General features: G+C 35.9%; 1 protein-coding gene across 8 annotated transcripts in view; it reads right to left on the minus strand.

The window, feature by feature from the left end:
* The window catches only part of NAALADL2 (N-acetylated alpha-linked acidic dipeptidase like 2), a 1,336,058-nt gene that overhangs the window by 34,914 nt on the left and 1,278,511 nt on the right, over positions 1–22,633 (minus strand). For all 8 annotated transcript variants that reach the window (XM_049629585.1, XM_049629587.1, XM_049629586.1 and 5 more), the window contains one exon: positions 11,770–11,968. In XM_049629585.1, coding sequence (XP_049485542.1) covers positions 11,770–11,968 — 199 coding nt within the window. The remainder of the gene's footprint in view (positions 1–11,769; positions 11,969–22,633) is intronic.

The raw sequence follows: 22,633 nt of genomic DNA on the forward strand, positions 1-22,633 counted from the left end.
TTTCATTCCCTTACAGATCTCCTGTTTATCTTCTCTGACTTACCTGATTAAAAGAATGACTCTCATGGAAAATCAGTGACTTTAGGATTAACTGATCAGTGACCCTTTTAGGTCTTAAGCCTACATCCCTAAATTCCCAGTCTAGTGATTCCTTCTCTATATGGTACTGTTAGGTGTATAAAAACATTTCTCACCATGATATATGAGATTTAGTGGACAATTGTCCCTCTCCTTTTAACTGCACTCAAGATTTATGGAAACAGGAAAGGGTAAGCAATATTTTGGAACAAGGTAATGTTATTGATTCAGACAATAGGGTATATCTTTTTTTTTTTTTTTTCAGTAGTAAGGATAGACTTGGTGCCTCACAGATGCACTTTTGTGACCACTAGGGCTAGGAGATATAACTGTAAATGTACAATAAATGAAACTTAACAAGTCCTTATGAAAACTGAGTCTTTTAATTTCTGGCTATATTTGCATCAAAATATAAACAAATTTATTGGTTCTGCGCAAATTAGGAATAATTTGGATCAACATATGCAGCAATATCTAGTAGAAAGAACGTTGGTTTTAAAGAAACGATTCAAATTCCATTTCAATTCCCATTTCTGCTACATATTAACTTTTCCTAAATTTCAGTTCTCTTACTTGCATACAAGGGATAATAGGCTGATATTGCAATATTGTTAGAAGTGTTATAGATAATACATGAAAATGTACAGCGTAGTGCTGGTACAAAGTAAACCTTTCTTGGGGGCGCCTGTGTGGCTCAGTTGGTTTAGCGACTGACTTCAGCTCGGGTCATGATCTCACAGCTCATGAGTTCGAGCCCTGCATCGGGCTCTGTGCTGACAGCTTGGAGCCTGGAGCCTGCTTCAGATTCTGTGTCTTCCTCTCTCTCTGCCCCTCCCCCACTCACATTCTGTCTCTGTCTCTCTCAAAAATAAATAAACATTTTTAAAAAATTAAAAAAACAAAGTAAATCTTCCTCTATGAGGAATATTGTTATTATTATTCATAACATTATTAAATACATTATAAAACCACCACTCACTCTCAGATTGGCAATGTGTCTTGTTTTGCAAATAGGACATCAGTAATTTTTTTCTCCCCTTATATAGAAAGAAACCTCAAACCTGAGAAACATTTTTATAAAATGTGCATACATGAATTTCTATTTTGATCCTAGCAGATTGAGTTTCAGACCAATTAGCCTGATAAAGTGAATGTTGTCAATTGAAAATTTTTAAACAAGTGTTTCAATGTCTAATTAAATTGCAGTGAACATTATCTGTCAAAGTGGGATATGTCCTTTGTTTCAATATTAACAAAATGAACTATTAAAAAAAGAGGCTTGGATTTGAGTATATTAATTTTCTCTTTAATTTGGAAACTTTTTTGTTCCTTTTAGAAGGAGAAACTTTAAAAATATGAAAGGGGGACATAATTATAAAGCTAATGTATATGTTTATTCATAAAAAGAGTAATAAGGAATGTATATAATAATCAGCATTATAAAGATTTTGTACATCAGCCAATTCTTCAATCCTCTTTTGGAAATTTTACATTGTGTGAATTATAAAACTCTTTATTCAGACATAGATTCTTTTGTGCAAGTGGCCGCTATTAAAAATATTTTAAAAGCATTATGGTAATTCTTAATCACTAGTTATTTTTTCATAGTCTAAAGAAATCAGAGGCATTGATGATAGAATTAATGACAAGAGAAACAATGGTAGGATTTTAGCTCCATTCAGACCACCCACACCTTGCTAAAAGAAATAGTACAACCCTAACAAAGTAGTTATTATCCCAATCAAACACTGAACATGAGGTTCTATTAGTACATATATAGCTAACTCTAATTAAAACACCATGAAAACTGTATAATGAAATCACTTTATTATGAAATGTGTTGGGGGGCGGGGGGAGGGTTGGACTTCAATCTCTTAAAATTCTTAAAATCAAATGCATGTCCAGAATACATAGCTGGAAACCTGATCATAGGGTATCTGGGAAGTGTGTTTTTTAATAGTTCTGTCTAATATCATTGTTTGCCTAAGTGTAAACTAGTTCTAACATCTTTCAAAAGCAAAGTTGTGGGAGCTTATGTGTTTGAAAAGTACTTTTAATGGATTGCTTGCTTTGTTTATCCTCGGCTCAAGGCAGAAGCATCCTGACATTTACATTGCTATTTTCCTGCTTTCAAGGATGCTAACAAAAAATTGTCTTGGCTTAGATTAGCTTGAAATTGTCCTCTGAACTTCTTCCAGGCCATTCCAACTATCTTGAAAAGGAATTCCTTTTTTATGTACCTGCTCCTACAGGTTTTATAAAGACACAAAGCCAGGGGCACCTGGGTGGCTTAGTTGGTTAAGCCTCAGACTTCGGCTCAGGCCGTGATCTCACGGTTTGTGGGTTCCAACCCTGTGTTGGGCTCTGTGCTGACAGCTCAGAGCCTGGAGCCTGCTTTGGATTCTGTGTCTCCCTTTCTCTCTCCCCCTCTCCCACTCACACTCTGTGTCTCTGTCAAAAATAAATACACATTAAAGAAAATTTTAAAAAAAGTTTTAAATAAGGACACAAAGCCACACACATGTACAAGCACATACACACACTATCCCTCAGCTTACAAATAGGTAGTGTTCACCAAACTCCTGATTAAGGCCATTGTTTGGAACTAACGTGTATCTTCCCAAAGAAATAATATTATAAATGTAGGTGCTTACATAGCACCCAACAGGCTACTTAACCATGATATAGCTGAAATACCACACATTTAGAAAGAACAATGAGACAATATTACAGTATAACCAGTAGTTTTGTTTTAAGTATAATAATTAGCCTTTAATTTTTTTTGAATGATGGTGCTTGAGGATGTTCACTTTTGTAGAGCTCCGTTTCTGCAAAGCAGCCAGCATTAAACATTGGCTCATGCTTGTTTCTTTCTCAGTTCCCCACACCCTCAAATCAAAACCACTGCAATACAAATGCAATGGGTGAATCTCCGAATCTTTGGGGAATCACCACCCCAAAGTCACACCAAATTTCCAACATTTTTTTAAAATCACCCTATTGGGGCACCCTATTGGGTGGCTCAGTCGGTTAAGCCTCTGACTTCAGCTCATGACTGGAGATCATGTCATGATCTCACAGTCTGTGAGTTTGAGCCCTGCATCAGGGTCTGTGCTGACAGTTCAGAGCCTGGAGCTTGCTTCAGATTCTGTGTCTCCTTCTCTCTCTGCCCCTCCCCTGCTCATGCTCTGTCTCTTTCTGTCTCAAAAATAAATAAAAACATTTTTAAAAATTAAAAAAAAACACCCTATAATCCCATAAAACCACAGTTAACAGTACAGCAATGCACATGTCTGTCCGTCTATATGTATGTATGCATATCTTATAATGGGGAAGGAGGGAAACCCTTATTAGCTTTTGCTGTTTAACTGCTGACTCTTTAAATATGTAGAGGCTAAACACGGGATTTTACCCAGATAACCTATTCCAGGATATGAATGGGAGGTCATGCTAATATATTTCACATCTATATATTGCAGTTGCCTATTAATAGAAAACCTTTGCCAATCATATTTTTGCTGAGAGCAATTTTAACATCCCATGGTTTTCTATTGGTACACTAAAAGTTTAAAATCAAAGAACTTCCTATGTCCATGCAGCTTTGTACAGTCACTTAAAATAAAGGAGGCAGCACTAGTTAGTGCTTTCCTATTTTTAAGACTCTTCAGCCTGGTACAGGGGCAAGTGAAGAAAGGAGGTATAGGGGCAGAATAGCAGCCTTAAGAACTAATGCCCTTTAAGGATTCCAAAAATTTGTGACAAGGACAAAATCTGGGGAAGATTTTCTAAAATAAGTGAGAGGGGTGCCTGGGTGGCTCAGTTGGTTAAGCGACTGACTTCAGCTCAGGTCACGATCTCGCGGTCCGTGAGTTCGAGACCCGCGTCGGGCTCTGGGCTGATGGCTCAGAGCCTGGAGCCTGCTTCTGATTCTGTGTCTCCCTCTCTCTCTGCCCCTCTCCCACTCATGCTCTGTTTGTCTCTGTCTCAAAAATAAATAAACATTAAAAAAATTAAAATAAGTGAGAAAGAATGCATATTCTATAAGATATTAAATTTCAAGCATGAAATAGCTGGTGCCAAATCTAAAAAAATGGTTCAAATTTCAATACTGAAAAGGGAGCATCTGCTCCCAAAAGACTTATGCCTATAATAGTGGTTCCTGAAGACATAAAGAATGTGGTTTGAAAGAAGGCTTTCCTACTAGAAAAGGTTTGTCATTTAGAGTGTGTCCACATTTATTTTGGAAGCTAACACTATTTAAATACTATATTCACTCTTTTCAAAAACTGTATGTTTAATCCCATCCCCTCCCAAGATTTTTATTTTCTGCGGGATCTTACAATCCCTCAATATGCAAGCTTTTAGCAAATGTTTAAGGGAAAGGACTATACAATAAAAATTAAAAATGAAAGAAATCTTTTCACTGTAGTGTCCCTGGGGAAAGAGAACATGTGTTACTGAATTTTTAAATACTTATCCTTTGGTTAAGAGAGATAGGAGGAAGACGTCTTGTTTGGAAATCCAGAACACTATCAAAATGGGAAGTAAAACCAGCAGAATGTTATAAAAGTTATAATATTTGTATAACATTCTATATTTTGCAAATTATCTTCTCACATTTTATTTTCATTTCATCTAATTTAATCCTAGTATTTTATCTAAATTTATCCCAATATTAATAGTCCTTTGAGGTTTTCTATTTTTGTTGAGAAACTGACCTTGAGACTTCCTAAAACAAATTTTCCTATTCAAAGCCCTTCTTACTTTTATAAATACTAAATTTTTTATAAATGCCAAACAATATCATTGTTGTGTGGTGTTCTTAGTTCTGAAAGCTATTCTGTGAAAAGTGAGCTGCTGATAGTAAAAGGCAGTATTAAAGTATATTGTATGGCAAAAGAGGAAAGGCAATTCAATGGAGAAAGGATAGACTTTTCAACAAATTGTGCTGGAACTACTGGACCTCCACATGCAAAAATAACATATCTAGGTATAGACCCTGCACTCTTCACAAAAACTAACTCAAAATTGATCATGATCTTCTGTAAAATATAAAACTACGAAACTCTTAGAAGACAACATAGGAGAAAATCTGGATGACCTTGGGTTTGATGACGCATTTTTAGATACAACACCAAAAGCACAATCCATGAAAGAAAAATTGATAAATTAGATTTCATTAAAATTAAAACTTCTGCTTCACGGGAGAGGCTGATAAGAGAATAAGAAGACAGGCCACAATCTGGGGGGATATACTGCAATATACATATCTGATCAAGGACTTGTATCCAAAATATAAAAAGAACTCTTAAAACTCAACAATAAGAAGACAAATAACTTAAAAGGTAGGCAAAATATTTGATAAGGCACTTTAAAAAAAAATTTTAACGTTTATTTATTTTTGAGACAGAGAGAGAGGGAGACACAGAATCGGAACCAGGCTCCAGGCTCTGGGCCATCATCAGCCCAGAGCCCGACGCGGGGCTCGAACTCACGGACCGGGAGATAGTGACCTGAGCTGCAGTTGGACGCTTAACCGACTGAGCCACCCAGGCGCCCCATGAGGATAAGGCACTTTACCAAAGAAGATACACAGATGGAAAATAAGCATATGAAAAAATGCTCGAGGTCATATGTCAATAGAAAATTGGAATTAAAACAATGAGATACCAATACTCATCTATTAGAATGGCTAAAAACCACAAAACTGATGACAAATGCTGGTGGAGCAACCAAAATCACATTCGTTGCTAAGGGGAAGGCAAAATGGTACACTCACTTTGGAAAACAGTTTGGCAAATTGTTATAAAGCTAAACATAAGCTTACCATATGACCTAGCAATTCTGCTCTTTGGTATTTACCAAAATGAGTTGAAAGCGTACATGCACACAAAATCTGCACATGAATACATATAGCAGCTTTATTCATAATTGCCAAAATTTGAAAGAAACCGAGTGCCCTTCAACAGGTGAATAGATAAGCGAACTGTGGTATATCCATACAATGAAACATTATCCAGTGATAAAAAATAAATTAATATGGAAAAGACTCAAATTCATATTGCTAAGTGAAAAAGGCAATCTGAAAAGCTTGCATACTGTATGATCAACAATAAGGACATTATGGAAGAGGCAAAACTGTGGAGACATGAAAAAGACCAGTGGTTGCCAGAGGCTCGGGGAGGAGGGAGTGAGAGATAAACAGGTAGAACATATATTTTTAGGGTAGTAATGATTCTGTATGATACAATGATGTGAAAACACATCATTATACACTTAATCAAAACCCAAAAAAATTAAAATACAAAGAGTAAACCCTAACGTAGACTATGAACTTTAGTTAGTACTAATGCAACAAACGTACCACACGAGAGCAAGATATTAATTATAAGGAAAACTGTACTTTGTGGGTGAGAAGGGAACTGTGTGTGTGTGTGTGTGTGTGTGTGTGTGTGTGTGAGAAGTGTATGAAAACTGTACTTTCTGCTCAGTTTTTCTCTAAATCTAAAACTGTTCTAAAAAGGACTATCATTTTTGGGGGGTGGGGGTGGGGAGATATATTGTATTAGAGAATGAATTGCTTCACTGGATCAGACTACTTACTCTGCCTTTGGAGAATAATAACTACAGGGAGTTAAAAAAGAATCCAACAACCAAACAGATGCCACTAACTCCCATCTCCAGACAATGCCAGTTCCCAGGAGTAGTGGAGTAGTAAAGGAAGTCATAGTAAAGGAAGAGGAGAGATGAAAGATTCAGAATTTTTAAGGAAAAGTATAATGCTTTCCCTGTTTAGGGGCAATGAGTCAAATTTTACATTGTGGGATTTTGATAGTAGATTTTTGAGATGCTTTGTGGTTTGTAATGTACCTTCACTTACATGGTCCCTAATCATATATATTGTTTCATCTGCTCCCCACTGCCTACTAAGCTCCAAATCTCTGGCGCACTTTGCAGCTTTTCATTACGCCATCGCAGTCTATCACTGTATTGTTTCCTGCTTCCCTCCCTCAACATTAGAAGAATTCCCCTTGATTACAGAGGTGAGGCTTAATAATGTGAGTATCCATTGAATCAGATTCTTAGAGCTCGCAGGGGCTTTAGAAATTATGATTATCAACCAATGATCATATCATTACCCTAAGACCTCAGATACTGAGCGTCTGAACTAACTGGCTGGAGACACGGATGGAAAGGAGACATGGACACCGCTCATTCATTCTTCATCTGGCTAGGCCCAGGGGAATCCTAAACAACAACGTGAAGTAAGATTCTCAAAGCCACTCAGTCCCTAAATTCATTAATTCTTCCTTTATTTTTATTTTTTTTAATTAAAAAAAATTTTTAATGTTTATTTATTTTTGAGACAGAGAGAGACAGCATGAACGGGGGAGGGTCACAGAGAGAGGGAGACACAGAATTGGAAGCAGGCTCCAGGCTCTGAGCTGTCAGCGCAGAGCCTGACGCGGGGCTTGAACCCACGGACTGTGAGATCATGACCCAAGCCGAAGTCAGACGCTCAACCCACTGAGCCACCCAGGTGCCCCATTAATTCTTCCTTTAACACCATCTCCCAAATCACTCCTTTGCTCTTCATTCCTGATAGCGATATGCCAAATCGGGTTCTCATCACACCATGCTGTTCTTACACCCAGCATCTTCCTGAAGGTTTCTGTTCTCTTCCAGCTCCAGGGCACCCTATCTGGAGCACCAGAGAAGTCTTCCTAATGATGCAGATTTCTTCACGGCCATTTTTGTGTAAAAAATAAAATTCAAACCTCTCAACAGAAAATTCAAAGTACTCCACAAGTTGATTCCTTAATACCTCTCCATAATTATGATCCTAATAGCCATTGAAATTATCCCACTTCTTGTTCTCTACTCCCCAGTACACAATGCACAGCCTCTCCTTTGTGTCTTTCTTCACACCACCCTCTCCTAGAAGCTCCCCCTTTCTTAGTCAGTTTGGGCTGCTATAACAGAATGTTACATACTAGGTGGCTTATAAACAACACAAAATTATTTCTTACAGTTCTGGAGGATGGGAGGTATAAGATCAAAGTCCCGACAGTTGTGGCATCTGGTGGGGGTCCACTTCCAGGTCCACAGATATTCTGTCCTCACAAGGCAGAAAATGGCAAGGGAGCTCTGTGGAGTCTTTTATAAGGGCACTAATCCCTCATGACTTAGTCACCTCCCAAAGGTCCCACCACTGAATATCATCCCACTGAGGATCGGGCTTCAACATATAAATTTTGGGGGAACAAAAACATTCAGTCTATAGCCCTCCCTAATTTAATGGGCATCCTACAATTCCCTTAAAGCCCAGATAAATTTCCATCTTCCCCTAAAAAGTCTTTCTTGTCCACCACAAGATAATTTCTCTCTTCACTGAATCCTAACAGCACTTCTTGCCTGTAGTATTCATTGGGAAATTTGCATAAGTAGGCTCCAATTTTTTTTGATTTATGATGTAGATAGTTTACCTCTTGACTCAAACTCCTTAAAGGTAAGGATCTTACATTGCCAGCTTCTAGCAGTATGCTTGCATAGAGAAATGTTCAATGAGCGTTTATTTATGAGAAAAACAACAAGTTTTACAGGCAACATTGTAGGATTTCAAAATCTCTGAGTCTTTTGATACCAAACTGTGGAGAAAATTGCTTCACATATTCCAAAAATAACGTTTCGGTGTTTAGCGATATTTTGGTGGAGGCAGTATCCTTTGAGACATGATCCAAATTCCAAATGAAATATTTAGCTTTATACAATGAACTTCTGTCAACAACTTTCTTAAAAAGCAAATTACTTTTGACTTCCTCCTTATATATTTGATGAGATTGTCATAAAACCATCAGGTTTAAGAGTGAGATTCTTACGTGAATAATATCTCTAAAGGTTATTTAACATTAGAAAAAAATGAACCCTGCTCACCAAATGTTCTTTTATACAATGTAATTAACAATTTTATCTTTACTCCATATGGCTATCATTTTAATCAATTTTTCCATTTTCTTAAACTGCATATGATGTTATCACACTGATTTTTTTACTTTGAACATTTTCTTGCCCATAAAGGAACAGCTTACAAGGATTGAGAGTAGAAATTTTGTTGTAATTCTAAAATTTTTCCTTCAAGAATATTTAGAAATATGAATTCTCTACCAAGAGAAAACATGAAGTAGGATGATGTTATATATTTCAGAAATGAAGTAAAAATGCATGACATCTTTGGATAAAGTAAGTCAGATAACTCAAATCGAGGATATCTATTTGCATCTATCTATTGTAATCCGTTTGCTATTGGCATATTAATGGATCAATGGAGCCAAAGGGAATTATGGCATACATGTATTTCTTTAATAATTGCAGTAATAGTTTAAAATAATGCCAAAATACTGAACCACAAGCTTTCAAGTCTAAAGTTTCTTACATGAGTTAGAAAATTAACATAATCAACATTTTGAGGCTTGCACACTGGGATACAGGTATGCTATAATATCACTATCTTAATCACTTTCTTAATCATTTTTATTATTTAAGGGGTAATACAAAGTTCTCTGGACAGATATCCCAGACCATAGGGGTCTTCTATATTGAGTGCAAGTGCCAAGAAAGGCAAATAGTGAAAGAGTCTACTATATCATAATATATAAAACTATATTCTTAATGTAGGATTTTTATTAATTTCTAAATTTTTCATAAATTTAAACTGAGGGAAATTTGTATATTCTAAAAATACAATGTGCCTATTCTGATTAAGACTTTTTAATAATGCTGAATTTAATAGTGTGGTTTAGTTGTTTCTTTAGCAGTTATTATATCTACCATAAGCTATATTTTATTTAGTTACCTTGTTCATTCTGTTTCCCCATCCCTACCTCGGGAATGTAACCTCATCAGAGCCAGTGTTATTAACTTCAGACAACTGCTATGTCTCTGGTGCTTACAAATATCCATTGTAATACATTAACATTGCCCAAAGTCTTAGAATACACAATCATAATGTTAGCGGAAATGATATAAGGATTTTAAGTGAGAATTTAAGTTTAAAATCATGAAGGGAAATCACCAAATATCAGAAGTAGGAAAGGTTTCTTATTTTAAACAGGTCTCATTCCACTATCTCATTTTATAGATGTAGAAATTGAGATGCAGAGAGATCAAGTGTTTGTCAGATCACAGAATTTTGGTAGTAAAGGGCACCTTAAATCTTGTATAGTCGAAATACTCAGGTTCTTAAAGTTACCTGGCCTATGCTTTAATACCTACAGTGATAGGGATTTCACTACCCTATAAAAGCATCACATTCAGTGTTTTAAGAACACTACTTTTCAGAAATTTCTTTCTTATATGTAATTAAGATTTGTACTCCTATGTTTCAGTTCTCTAGTCTTAGTTATGTCCTTTGGTCATGTAGAATATGTATAGTCCAGGGTATTTTTAATTTATATTTATTTGTATATTTTATATATATATATATATATATATATATATATATATATGTATGTGTGTGTATAATGTGTGTGTGTGTGTATATATATAGTTATATACATATACAAACACACACACACAAACATAAATTGATATAGTGCAAAAGTCTAAATTTGAAGTCTTTTATTAATGAGTGTTCTGGGCCAAATATTTTTTCTGCCTCACTATTCCTCCAACACTTCTTTGTTTCTTGCCTTTTCTCACATACTCACATAAACACACACACACACACACACACACACACACATTAAATTGTTATAGACATACACACACCATATATGCATCTATTACACAGAAAGGGGTGTGTATTTATATTTTATGTCTTGTAGAAAAGTCAAAAACTTAATTGTGTGTAGGGGTGCCTGGGTGGCTCAGTTAAGCATCTGACTTCTTGATTTTGGCTCAGGTCATGATCTCACGGTTTGTGGGTTTGAGTTCCAGGTCAGGCTCTGCGCTGATAGTGCAGAGCCTGCTTGGGATTCTGTCTTTCTCCCTCTTTCTGCCCTTCCCTTGCTCATTCTCTCTCTCTCAACTTTAAATAAATAATAATATGTGAAACATGTTATAATTTTTTAAACTCCATTTTCCCTCTAAAAGCCAAAATTGAATCACCCTTCCATATCAAAATTTGTTTATTAAAATATTCACTAAAATTGTTAAAATGTTTCTAGGAATCATTCTATTGTGACCTCTAACCAATATCTCTGGGTCCCCTGGCTGTTTCAAGATCCATCTGAATCCCATTCTTCCTGAATATTAAACTTCTATATCTTTCTCTTAACAGGTAGCTTCTAAAATTAAACACAATACTCAAGATATGGTCTTACTAGGAAGAATAGTATAGGCTTATCTTCTGATTCATTCAAAACATTTATTTTTCCCAATACAACCTATAATTCCATTTGGTTTTATAATAGCCATATCATATCTGACTCATACTGAGCTTAATGTCAAAAAAATTCTTAATCATTTTCTATGTGATACTGCTGAACCAATCTCCTTTATTCTATGCTCATGCAGTCAAAACGTTATTTGGGGGAGAATGGTCCTGAAATTGCACATATGATAATTACTCATATAACTACATATAATAACTACATTAAAAAATAGTGTCAGTTCACAGAAGGTACATGTTCTGAAAGTTAAACAAAAATTTAATTGAGGGGCATAAACATATAGATGATAAACATATCTTACCTATAAAAACCTGGTGGCACTTGCTCTACCAGGAAGCTTTTCTCCATGTCTTGGAGTATGTCATTCAGCATTCGGACACGGATTGGAATTCTCTCCTTGGGATCATTAGCAGGACGCATCTCATCTGACTGGAAGAGTTCAGCACTCTCCCGCAGGCGTGACGCCAAGGCTAGCAGTTGATGAGTGTAGGGTTGATCACCTGGTGAAAATAAATGAGTCCATCTCAGGAGAGACATCCTCAAAGGAGCAAAATAAGCACTTTGCAATCATGATGTCAAAAAGGAAGATTCAACATCAGTTAAACTTTTATAATGTATTAATTCCACCAAAAATATTCTGTCTAAACATTATATTCTATGAAGAGTATTAAATTTATTGCTACCATTACTATTACTAATAATAATTACTACTATTGGGACACCTAGGTGGCTCAGTTGGTTAAGAATCCAACTCTTGGTTTTAGCTCAAGTCATGATCTCATGGGTTCGTGGGATAGAGCCCACATCAGACTCTGTGCTGATAGCACACAGCCTGCTTGCGATTTTCTCCCTCTCTCTCTGCCCCTCCCCACCTCTCTCACAAAATAAATATATAAACTTAAAAAAATAATAATTACTACTACTAATAATACTAGTGAATAGGTATTGGTTATTGAGAGACAGCTACTATGTTCCAGGCATGATATTGAGCACTTGACATATTTATCTCATTTAATATTCACCAAAGTTTGCATTGTCATGTCTATTTCATGGAAGCTGAGAGTTAATTCAGACAAGCAAATTGTCCTAGTTCATTAAGCAAGTAAATGACAGGCAAGAATTAGAAGCCTGATCTTTCTGACTAAAACATTCATGCTCTTCATGTAGTATTCTATATTTCTGGGGGAAAAGTGATTTTTAAAAAAAGTTATCTCTTCTGAGAACAAGAGATATGTTCCTGTATATTGTTATGCATCTATGGGCTCCTTTGCTTTTCTAAAAGTTTCCTGTAATTTGAAGTTGAAATACATCTTTGATTTGAAAATACTATCCTATGTAGTATTTGTCTTGTTTTGCTTGGGGGATGATTTTTGTTTTTTGTAGTTTGTTTCTATTTGTGTAACTTACTGGAAGTCATTTTGATATGAATGGTGTTACTAAACACAGGACATTCCTTTAACTAAGAGTAAGACAGAATTTGTATAGTGATAATGGCCACCAGACCATGGTGCCAGACTACCTGAGTTCAAATCCCTGCTATACCACTTAGTAGCTGTGTGATGTTGGGGTAAGTTACTGAGCCTCAGCATCCTAATCTATAAAATGAACAAAATAAACATCTGCTTCATAGATTTTTTATGAAGGTTAAATGATTAATATTTATAAATTGTTATAAAAAATATTCTTCTATAGGTAAGCATTTCCCAGCCGATGTGACTTAACATCTTGTTTAAAAAGCATTCCTCTATTGTACCATGAGAAGTGCATTTTCTTCTCATCTTCTTCCTGATATTCCCTGCCATTTGAGTCAGTCTCTGGGTGAGGCAACAGTTAGTGGTGGTGTTAGTTCTCAGGAGACTCCAGCAAGGTCAGAAACTCAAGACAGAGAATTATGTCATGTCAAGGTGATGAAATGAACATGGACCTGATAAATTGAAACTGGCTGTCCTGAGAGCATGGCATTAAGATAAGCAGATGGAGAGATGAAGAGGCCATATGGGACTTTCACTTGGGAAAATTTCAGGCAAAAGGGAAAGATCACAAAGGGACTCTTTCCAAGTGAAGTTCAAGTGTTACCAGCTCCCCAAACACCTGGTCTTCATGAAAATGAAGATTCCTACACCTGCTAAATCTCTCTAGGAGTAGAGCCAGGAATCTCCATGCTACCCAGATTATTACACACATTTTAAAGTTTAAGAAGTACTGTAGAGAGGTGATGTGGTAAGAAAAGAAAAACTAGGTTAGAATTATAGCTGATATATAAAATATGTCTGTCATAGAATTACCAACCCAATACAGTGATCTTTGTTGTCTTTCACCTTCATTTGATGGGGACTATTTCATATGCTAATTTCTTTAGAGGAGAGCATGGTTCTTACACTCAGCAATTATTTACTAAATAAATAAAGGAGATTAAATAACGTACTTTTGGAAAAAAATCCAGTAACAAAAGAAAATTCTGTAGAGATAAGTTGTTTTCATGAGAGCTATAAAGTATAGCCACATTTATAAACTTTCTGTTCACTGAAATTAACAACATGAATAAACTCATTTGTAGGAGTTCACAGGTTTCGGCATTTGGGTGTTTTCAAAGTACATTATATACTCATTAATTATCTTATTTGATATCACAAGAAACCTTGAGGTTGTGAGGACATTTAGCACCCTAAATCACAATTATAAAAATAATGCCATTTTATAAAGATACTATTTATCCTAAAATATGATGGTTCACTGAAGTTAATGTATGGTGAACTTACAGGAAATATCTTTGTACAGGGAAAAAATAAGATGAAAAAAGCACATTTAGATTACATTGGAATTGAAAGACTGAACAACAGAAAAAACAAGTTCAACATCCTTGAGAGTCTTCCATTTAAGAAAGAAAAATCTGTTCTGATCTAACATACACTACAGAATTGAAGACATTACTACTGAATCAAGGGAGACAAATTGTACCATTCTACCTTATTTAGCTTTAAATGAATTTATCTTTCTTAGTGGTGAGGGTGTAGAGAACTGACAGCTTTAAGAACTTTCTTGTTCCAGAAAGAACCCTGATAGTGGAAACCTGCCATCTACACCACACCCTATACATCACTTCAAGGGTATTAGGTTACAAATTGAAAAGAAGCTTTATTTTCAATGTTCACTCAATCATTTGTATACATAACTGATTCCTAATAGCCATTTTAATGCCAATTAGAACTTGTCTATTTAAATAAGAAAGTAATACCACCAAATCGAAGTCAGCTGTGACCCCACATATTCCTGTTAGAATGTCAGCTCTGTGAAGGAAGAGATTATTGTCTAATAGTTTTGTTCACTACCATTTACTCAGACAAAAACTGTCTGACATAGCATGAATTATCTACTGATCACAGCATCATAATATCTGTAATGTTTTTATCCTTATCTGCCTTGTCTCTCTCCTTTCTTTGACTGAAAAGAACCCCGCATGATGTTTTATCTCTTTGTATCTCCAGATGCTAGCACAATACCTGAGATATGGTAGTCATTTATTAAAAATTTTGTTGAGAGAATTTTGAATTATAAGATAATGTTTAGAGATATTTCCCGAATAATGCCTAAAAAGTCACTTAGGGAAATGTTTTGCATATAATGAGCATCAACTAATGTTGCTAAAAATCAATAAGAGTTGCAAAGGAAAAGAAAAGAAGCTATTTTAGGGTAATGATAAGTTAAATTAAACTAAATTGAATTAAAATATGGCCTGCCAATAACCCATAAAAACTAAGACTATATGTATAAAACTTCATTTAAGGCACAGTGAATGTCAGAGAAGAGAGGACTAATTGAAGCTCTTCACAGTTCAGGTTTAATAAGTAGTAAGTCCCTTTGACCAAAGAAAACGAACTGGGAGTTAGAGTATTTCTCTTAGAGAAAGTTAATACAATTATCTTGAAGCTTTATGCGCATGGAGTCTCAAGACCAAGGTCTTGGTATCAAAAACCAGGTAAGAGCCTCATCTACTTAATTACTATCAATGTAAGTTTGAATAGATTACTTAATATTACTGTCTTTTAGCTTCCTTGGGGGAAAATGCAGAAATGGTCATTTCACTCTCCAAGCATATAAATAACTATATAAATGGAAGTTACTATTATCAGAGTACACAATCTTAAGTATAAATTACTACCAATGCATTTTTTAAAGACATGCCCCAAAATACCATAACTAATGATTTTATTCTCAGAGATGCTGCTTTTCACTTTCTCAAATTTTCTCCACACTGTATAACACTCCTCCTTGCATACACATCTGTAAAGATTTGCAATGTTATTTTGTGGTGCCTATTAATCTGGAGCCATTTTTTTTCTTTCCATGGGCTGGATCTCAAACTTCTGAGTAACAAGGAAAGAGGTAATGTAAAGGATAAAGGAATCTGGGAGCCTGGGTGGCTCAGTCTGTTAAGCATCAGACTTTGACTCAGGTCATGATCTCACTGTGAGTTGGAGCCCTGCGTCGGGCTCCTTGCTGTCAGCACAGAGCCCACTTTGGTCTTCTGTTACCCACTCTCTGTCTCTCCACCATTCCTGCTCATGCTCTCTCTCTCTCTCTCAAAAATACATAAAAACATAAAAAAAAGGGGTAAAGGAATTAAACAGCCAAACTTCAAAATGATCCTTTTACATATTTGCTTCTGTTGAAAAGTCAACCATTAAGTTTTTTATAGCATAGTAGAACATACCAATTTGTGATGAATATTGAAAATCAACCTTAATATAATACAAAATAATGGAGACTGCTTAGTGAAATTATCTTGATATTATTCAAGAAACAATTGAAATGCACTTCTAAATTTCAAACAGAAACAATGCATTTTTCCTCTGTCTCAAAGTAAAATACAAATGTATTTTCAGTAAATAACTTACTGAGTGAGTCCTATTTTGTGTTCTGTCCTATAAGTACTGGGAGAAAGGGAAAGACATAAGGTTAAATCACTAACCTTAATAGATTCCTAATCTAGTTAGAAATAACCCACAAATGAAGAATAAATAAGGATCAAATAAAATAAATCCTCATGAGGATAATTGAAGAGCTTATTGTATACAAAAATATTCTAAGTAAATCCAGGAAAGAAGTGAAACTTGAGAGACAGAAATTGCCCAGAAATCAAGGTCATCTAAAATGCAACTCTTGGAAGTTCTGGGACTCTCCCTATATTAAAGCTGTTGAGGGTGTTCCATCCGTAAACAAAAATATTAATTGCTACTAATTAATCCCTTCCTATTCCCCCAGTCCTCAGCCTTCTGGAAGATGAATCTATCTCTAACTTCAACCCTTTCATTTTTCCATCTTGCTATACAAAGAACAGAGCTGGATATTATAAGCAGTAGTGATATTAATTGGAGAGGAGAGAAGAAGGTGGGAGGGAGAGAGGGAAGGAAGGAGGAAGTACAAGTCAGTGGATACTGAGACATTATTGAGATCTACGGAGGCCAGTTCAGGACAGGCTCTAGAACACACTGAAGGAAACATATTCCTACTCCTGCCTTTTAGCCAATCATCACATTGCAGCATTCTCCCCTTGAAGCCATCTGGGAAGCAGTGTGGTATAGTGAAAAGGGCAGGGGCTTTGGAATCTGACAGAGCCATATTCAAGCCCTAAACCAACCACTTAAAGGTACACACCTAAGTAAGACACAACCCCTCCACCCCTTGCCCTCCACACAGTTTCTTAATCTCTAAATTGCTCTTAACAATATCCAGTTCAGCTCATGTGGCTAGAGTAAGGTTAAATGTCACAATGGACATAAGACACTTAGCACATTACCTGGGGCTTTGTGGCGTGACCTCTAAAGTGCCACGTTGTCATCAGAAAACTTGTTCCTCCTGAGGACTGTTGGTACAGGAAGCTAAAACACCTTCTAACAGATCAGAAGCTTACCGGCACTTCATACACATCTTTTCCATAAGGTCTCTTAGACTTCTGGATTGCCCCACTGAATCTATATGTTCTAACCTGCCAGAACCTGGAAAATGCACTAACTACCTCTTCTCCCACTTCATATCTTGATGAGTTTCATCTTGGCATAAATTCAGATGTGTTAAGTCTGTTCTACAACCTCCTGCACAAATATATAGCTGTCTTATTTTAAAGAATGATTTTACTACTTACTATTGTGGCCTCTCTTCAGAGTTTTATACTCCAAAAAGGTTTTAAATTTTTATTTCCATTTTTCTATCTTTTGGTTGTATTTTGTGACTGTATTTTTAAAGACTCACACAGTTTCATCTTAAATTAAGAGTGAAATGTACTGGTCATACTCTAAAACTACATTTTTATATCAAACAAACATAGCTTTTTACTATGTATTTCACAGAACCTATTCTTCTATGGATGAGCTTATGACAGTTTTAAAGGTGCTAATAATTGCACAATCATGGCTTAGACTTCACTGATTTATAGTGACAAGGAAAAGTATGATTTATGTTCCACATAACACAGTGGCTAAAAGAAGAAGATTATTTTGGGGGAAAAATGTATGTTACTTAATGTCATCTTAAAAATATCTTGTGGCATCACTAAAGAGAAAAAAAGAAATTACCAATTCGATTTCAGCCAGAGGAAACAACAGTCCTTTATTATCCTACATTTTCTATTCTTCATGCTGGTTTCTTTAGTCTGAATCACAGTGAATCATCTCAGCTGGTTATTTAAAGAAGTTAAACAAAAACAAAAACAAAACAAAACAAAACAAAAAACAAACAGGTAGAGAATGAAGTGTAGGAGCTAGTGCACTGTTGATAAATAGTCTAACACTGATTTTACAATGCACTGATAAATGGATATTATTTAAAAATGCAATATGCCAGGAGGCAGTGGCTAGTTATGTCTAAACTAAATACAATAGAAATCCTTTTTTTTTTTTTTTTTTTTTTTTTTGCAAAAGTGCCAAAGTGGCATGCTTACAAGAATCAGATTGACCACTTTTAAAACACTGGCAACACATTCTGAAGATTTTCTTATATTCTAAATATTGCCCAGTGATCCAGATAGCCAAAAACAGATGCAAATCTATCAAGACTTTGAACATATTGTGTGGAATGAGTTGTCCCAACAGCATATGTCGGCCTGGTGCCAAGATTGAACCAGGGGCTACTTTCATGGCCATAGATGCTGCCACTGTGTTGTGTTTGCAACTACATGATCGGGTTATTGGTTGCTTTGGAAGAGTGAACAAAGGCTTCCTAGAAGGAATTAAATTCATGTGTGGTTTATTTTTTATCAGTCTCCTCCTGAGGCAGAAAGTTGGAGTTGTACATTTAATAACACGTGTGTTTAATTATGTTTTGGCTAAACCGAGAAAATGAAAAAAAAAACTTTAATGAAATTAATCAGTATGAGGGGAAGGGTAGTTTATGTTCTATTATAAGCCAACATTAAAAGTATCTTTAGGGGCACCTGGGTGGCTCAGTCGGTTAAGCGGCCGACTTCGGCTCAGGTCATGATCTCGCGGTCCGTGAGTTCGAGCCCCGTGTCGGGCTCTGTGCTAACAGCTCAGAGCCTGGAGCCTGCTTCGGATTCTGTGTCTCCCTCTCTCTGACCCTCCCCCGTTCATGCTCTGTCTCTCTGTCTGTCTCAAACATAAATAAACGTTAAAAAAAAAAAATTAAAAAAAAAAGTATCTTTAGGAGCACCCGGGTGGCTCAGTCAGCTGAGCACTCAACTCTTTATTTTGGCTCAGGTCATGATCTCACAGTTTGTGAGTTAGAGCCCTGCATCAGGCTCTGTCTGCACTTAAGTGCAGAGCCTACTTGGGATTCTCTCCTTCCCTCTCTCTCTGCCCATCTCCCACTTGCATACATACACACTCTTCCTCTCTCTCTCAAAATAAGTAAATACTTTTTAAAAAATCTTTAAAACACTACTTTAAAATTGTTGCCAGTGAGGCAACACTCATAGAAAAATGGATTGTAGTACTATCCTGTCATGGGCACAGGGTTTTGTCCTAAAAATACACTTAAGGAAAAAAAAATTCACAATACATTCAGCTATTACTAGGATGGGAAAGTAGGAAGATGATAGGAAGTCATTACCATATTTCAATCAATGTAATTACACATATAAAACAGGTATTGGGGAGCCTGGGTGGCTCAGTCGGTTTAGTGTCTGACTTCAGCTCAGGTCATGATCTCACAGTTTGTGGGCTTAAGCCCCTCATCAGGCTCTGTGCTGACAGCTCAGAGCCTGGACCCTGCTTTGGATTCTGTGTCTCCCTTTCAGTCTGCTCCTCCCCCATTTGCACTCTGTCTCTCTCACAAAAATAAATACACATAATAAAAAATGTTTAATGTAGGTACTAAAAAGAAAACTTTAAACCAAATTTGAATGAAGTATTCAGGGTGATGAAGGACATGATGACAAAGGGAAGCTGGCTTAAGGAGACAAACACTGATAATACAGAGACAACCAGATTTTGTTGCAGACTCCGCTATTAAGAACTCCTGGTTTGAACAAGATTTGGAATATCAATAAATGAAATACAATATTTAATATAGTTACATAGTCAGAGTCCATACAAAAATACACTGGGGATTGATATTAAACATAGTTTTAGGAAATTGTACCCAATGGATGGCCAATCTCTTATTGAATTTCTCTCAGTTTGAGCAAACAAGGTAAGCTATTTCTGAGAGAATGCTTTTGAGTTTAAGTCCTTGTCACACAAAACAGTTAGTCCCAGAAATGCAAGTTTGGGTCAAACCACTAGATATCTAACATGATTCAGAATTTCCATGGGAACTAAATCTTTTCTTGGAATTGTTTGGATTTTAGATGGATGGATTTGGAATTTTTTCAGGAGGGCACAGGGCCAGGTTGCTAGTATGCCCACACTTTACTATCTATAGGCCGGACAAAAGTTGGAATTGATGCTAACTAAAACCAAAATTGGAGACCGATAGGCTGAGGCCAAATATCACACAAGTTATTTATTTCTTTAAGTTTTATTTATTTATTTTGAGAGAGAAAGTGAGTATGAGCAGGGGAGGGGCCAAGAGAAAGTAAGAGAGAGAGAAGCCCAAGCAGGCTCTCCATTGTCAGCACAGAGCCTGACACAGGGCTTGAACCCACAAACCATGAGATCATGACCTGAGCTGAAATCAAGAGTCGGACGCTTAACCAACTGGGCCACACAGGTGACCCATGCAATTTATAAAGCGTATGCTTATTTTTTTTCCTTTTGGGACATTCATCATAAATTAGAAAGAAGAAACGACATCAGATGGGTCTCAATTACTTGTGACTGTAGAAAAGAACCAAAATGACAACTGAATATATGAAACTACAGATCTAGCGGAACAGCCTGTGCTTGCCTCGGTCACATCATCACCTTGAAATAATATCCCTCCTTCTACAATGAAGTGATTGGTGCTAATGAATTATCAGAGCTAATAAAAAAATTAAAAAGTCAGCTAAGTTACCATTGTCAGTTTCTCAAGGAACAGGAGGAAATTCTGCCAACAACCATTTTACCTTTAGTGAGACAATCAGGAAGTGGCAACAAGCCACACAGATCGAAATTGTTTCCTGCTGAGTCTGGCTTTCACTAAATAAATGTGTACATAGCCAGATCAAATGGAAATGACTTTTACTTTGTTTTGTCATTTGTAGTTTTTGCAATAATGGTAAATAATTAACATCCAGAATTCCAACAAAGAAAAATAGCAGATATTAACAGAAATCATCAGAATTACATAGTCATTAGTTATTTTGAGGTGGTGTTTAAAACATTAAAAAGTAGAGAGAGTGAGAAAGAGTAAATTTAGTCAGGTTATTAAGTGCATACTCCTTAGTCTGCTTCTAGGTTCAAGGGTATGGTTGTACTCATTTATTCTTAACACCTGCCTTTGCCCCCTGCAAACTAGTACCAGTGTCTTATGTGTGCAATTTTTTTGGACATACTTTTATTTGCCACAAGTACAGCTGAAGCATATCAGTAATCTCATCAGTCACTATTTACACTACATCTCTATGTAACCACATATAAATATTCATTCTCTAACTATTATGTGTTTGGCATTGACCAAATATTAAGAGCCAAGGTCACTCAGTCAAAATGAGCTTTCAAGACCATCCAATAAATCAACTCAAACAAATTATTCACTGGTAAATTATCCTTCTTTCTGGTGGTTGTGAGAACAGTAGAGAATGGTCTGCTGCTACTGTAAACTAGAGTAATAAATAAACAAGATGGCTGGTTGTCAAGGGGTAAAATTACACCGTTGAAAATGCAATTGGGTTTCAGAGACCTTCATACGTAAACTTTTTGCAGTAGGGAGAAACAAAATTTTATAGTTTAGCCTTGAAGGTCACTTTTTTGTAATAACTGTGATTGAGAACTTAAGACTAATCACTGCTAGTTGTCATAACAAAATACAAATATATATAAACAATTAAAGTTTGTACTAAGCAGTAAAATTAGATGCCATTTAACGTGTAGCACATTTACTCTATTTTACAAATAAGGTTATAACTAAAGTAGTTAAAATAGAACAGTTACATCAAATTGCCCACAATTTAGCAAATATTCGAATGATCTTTTACTTTAACACAGAACAAATAATTTTGAATCATGATGACTAAAAGATAAAAATGTATAGCTTAAAGGTGACAAATTGCATCAGTTTGATCAAATATTTATACTCAGGTCATAACAAAAGAATTTTATTCCTATATATCTATGTTCTTGACACATTTTGTTTTGTTTTGTTTTGTGTTTTTACTATGGGTATATCTTAAGTCTGGCCCACATTTTTCTGAGTGAAAGTAGCAAGGAAACCCAAGGAGTTTCACATCAAAAGAAACAAAACTCAAAAAAAACCAATAACCAAAGAAAAAGTTCTTTACCTATAGCAGAAGCAGACCAATATACCAGCAAGAAGCCAAAATACTCCTGGCTCATCTGACTGAGCAACTTGATTTTGGGAGCTGTTCATCTAGACTTGGTAGCATCAGGCTGCAGTGGAAATCTTTGTAGAATGACTGTAGCTTTCCCCCCAACCCCGTTGTACTGACATGCTTCAGATATAACTATTAAAGAAAGGATTATTAACCTGGCCTATTTTCAGAATATTTTCTGTACCCTCTTCCTTTAACCTAAAACCTGGCTCTTCCATAATGATACTGCTTAGGCCCC

The sequence above is a fragment of the Panthera uncia genome, chromosome C2, assembly GCF_023721935.1.
Source record: "Panthera uncia isolate 11264 chromosome C2, Puncia_PCG_1.0, whole genome shotgun sequence".
In the NCBI taxonomy this organism is placed as follows: Eukaryota; Metazoa; Chordata; class Mammalia; order Carnivora; family Felidae; genus Panthera; species Panthera uncia.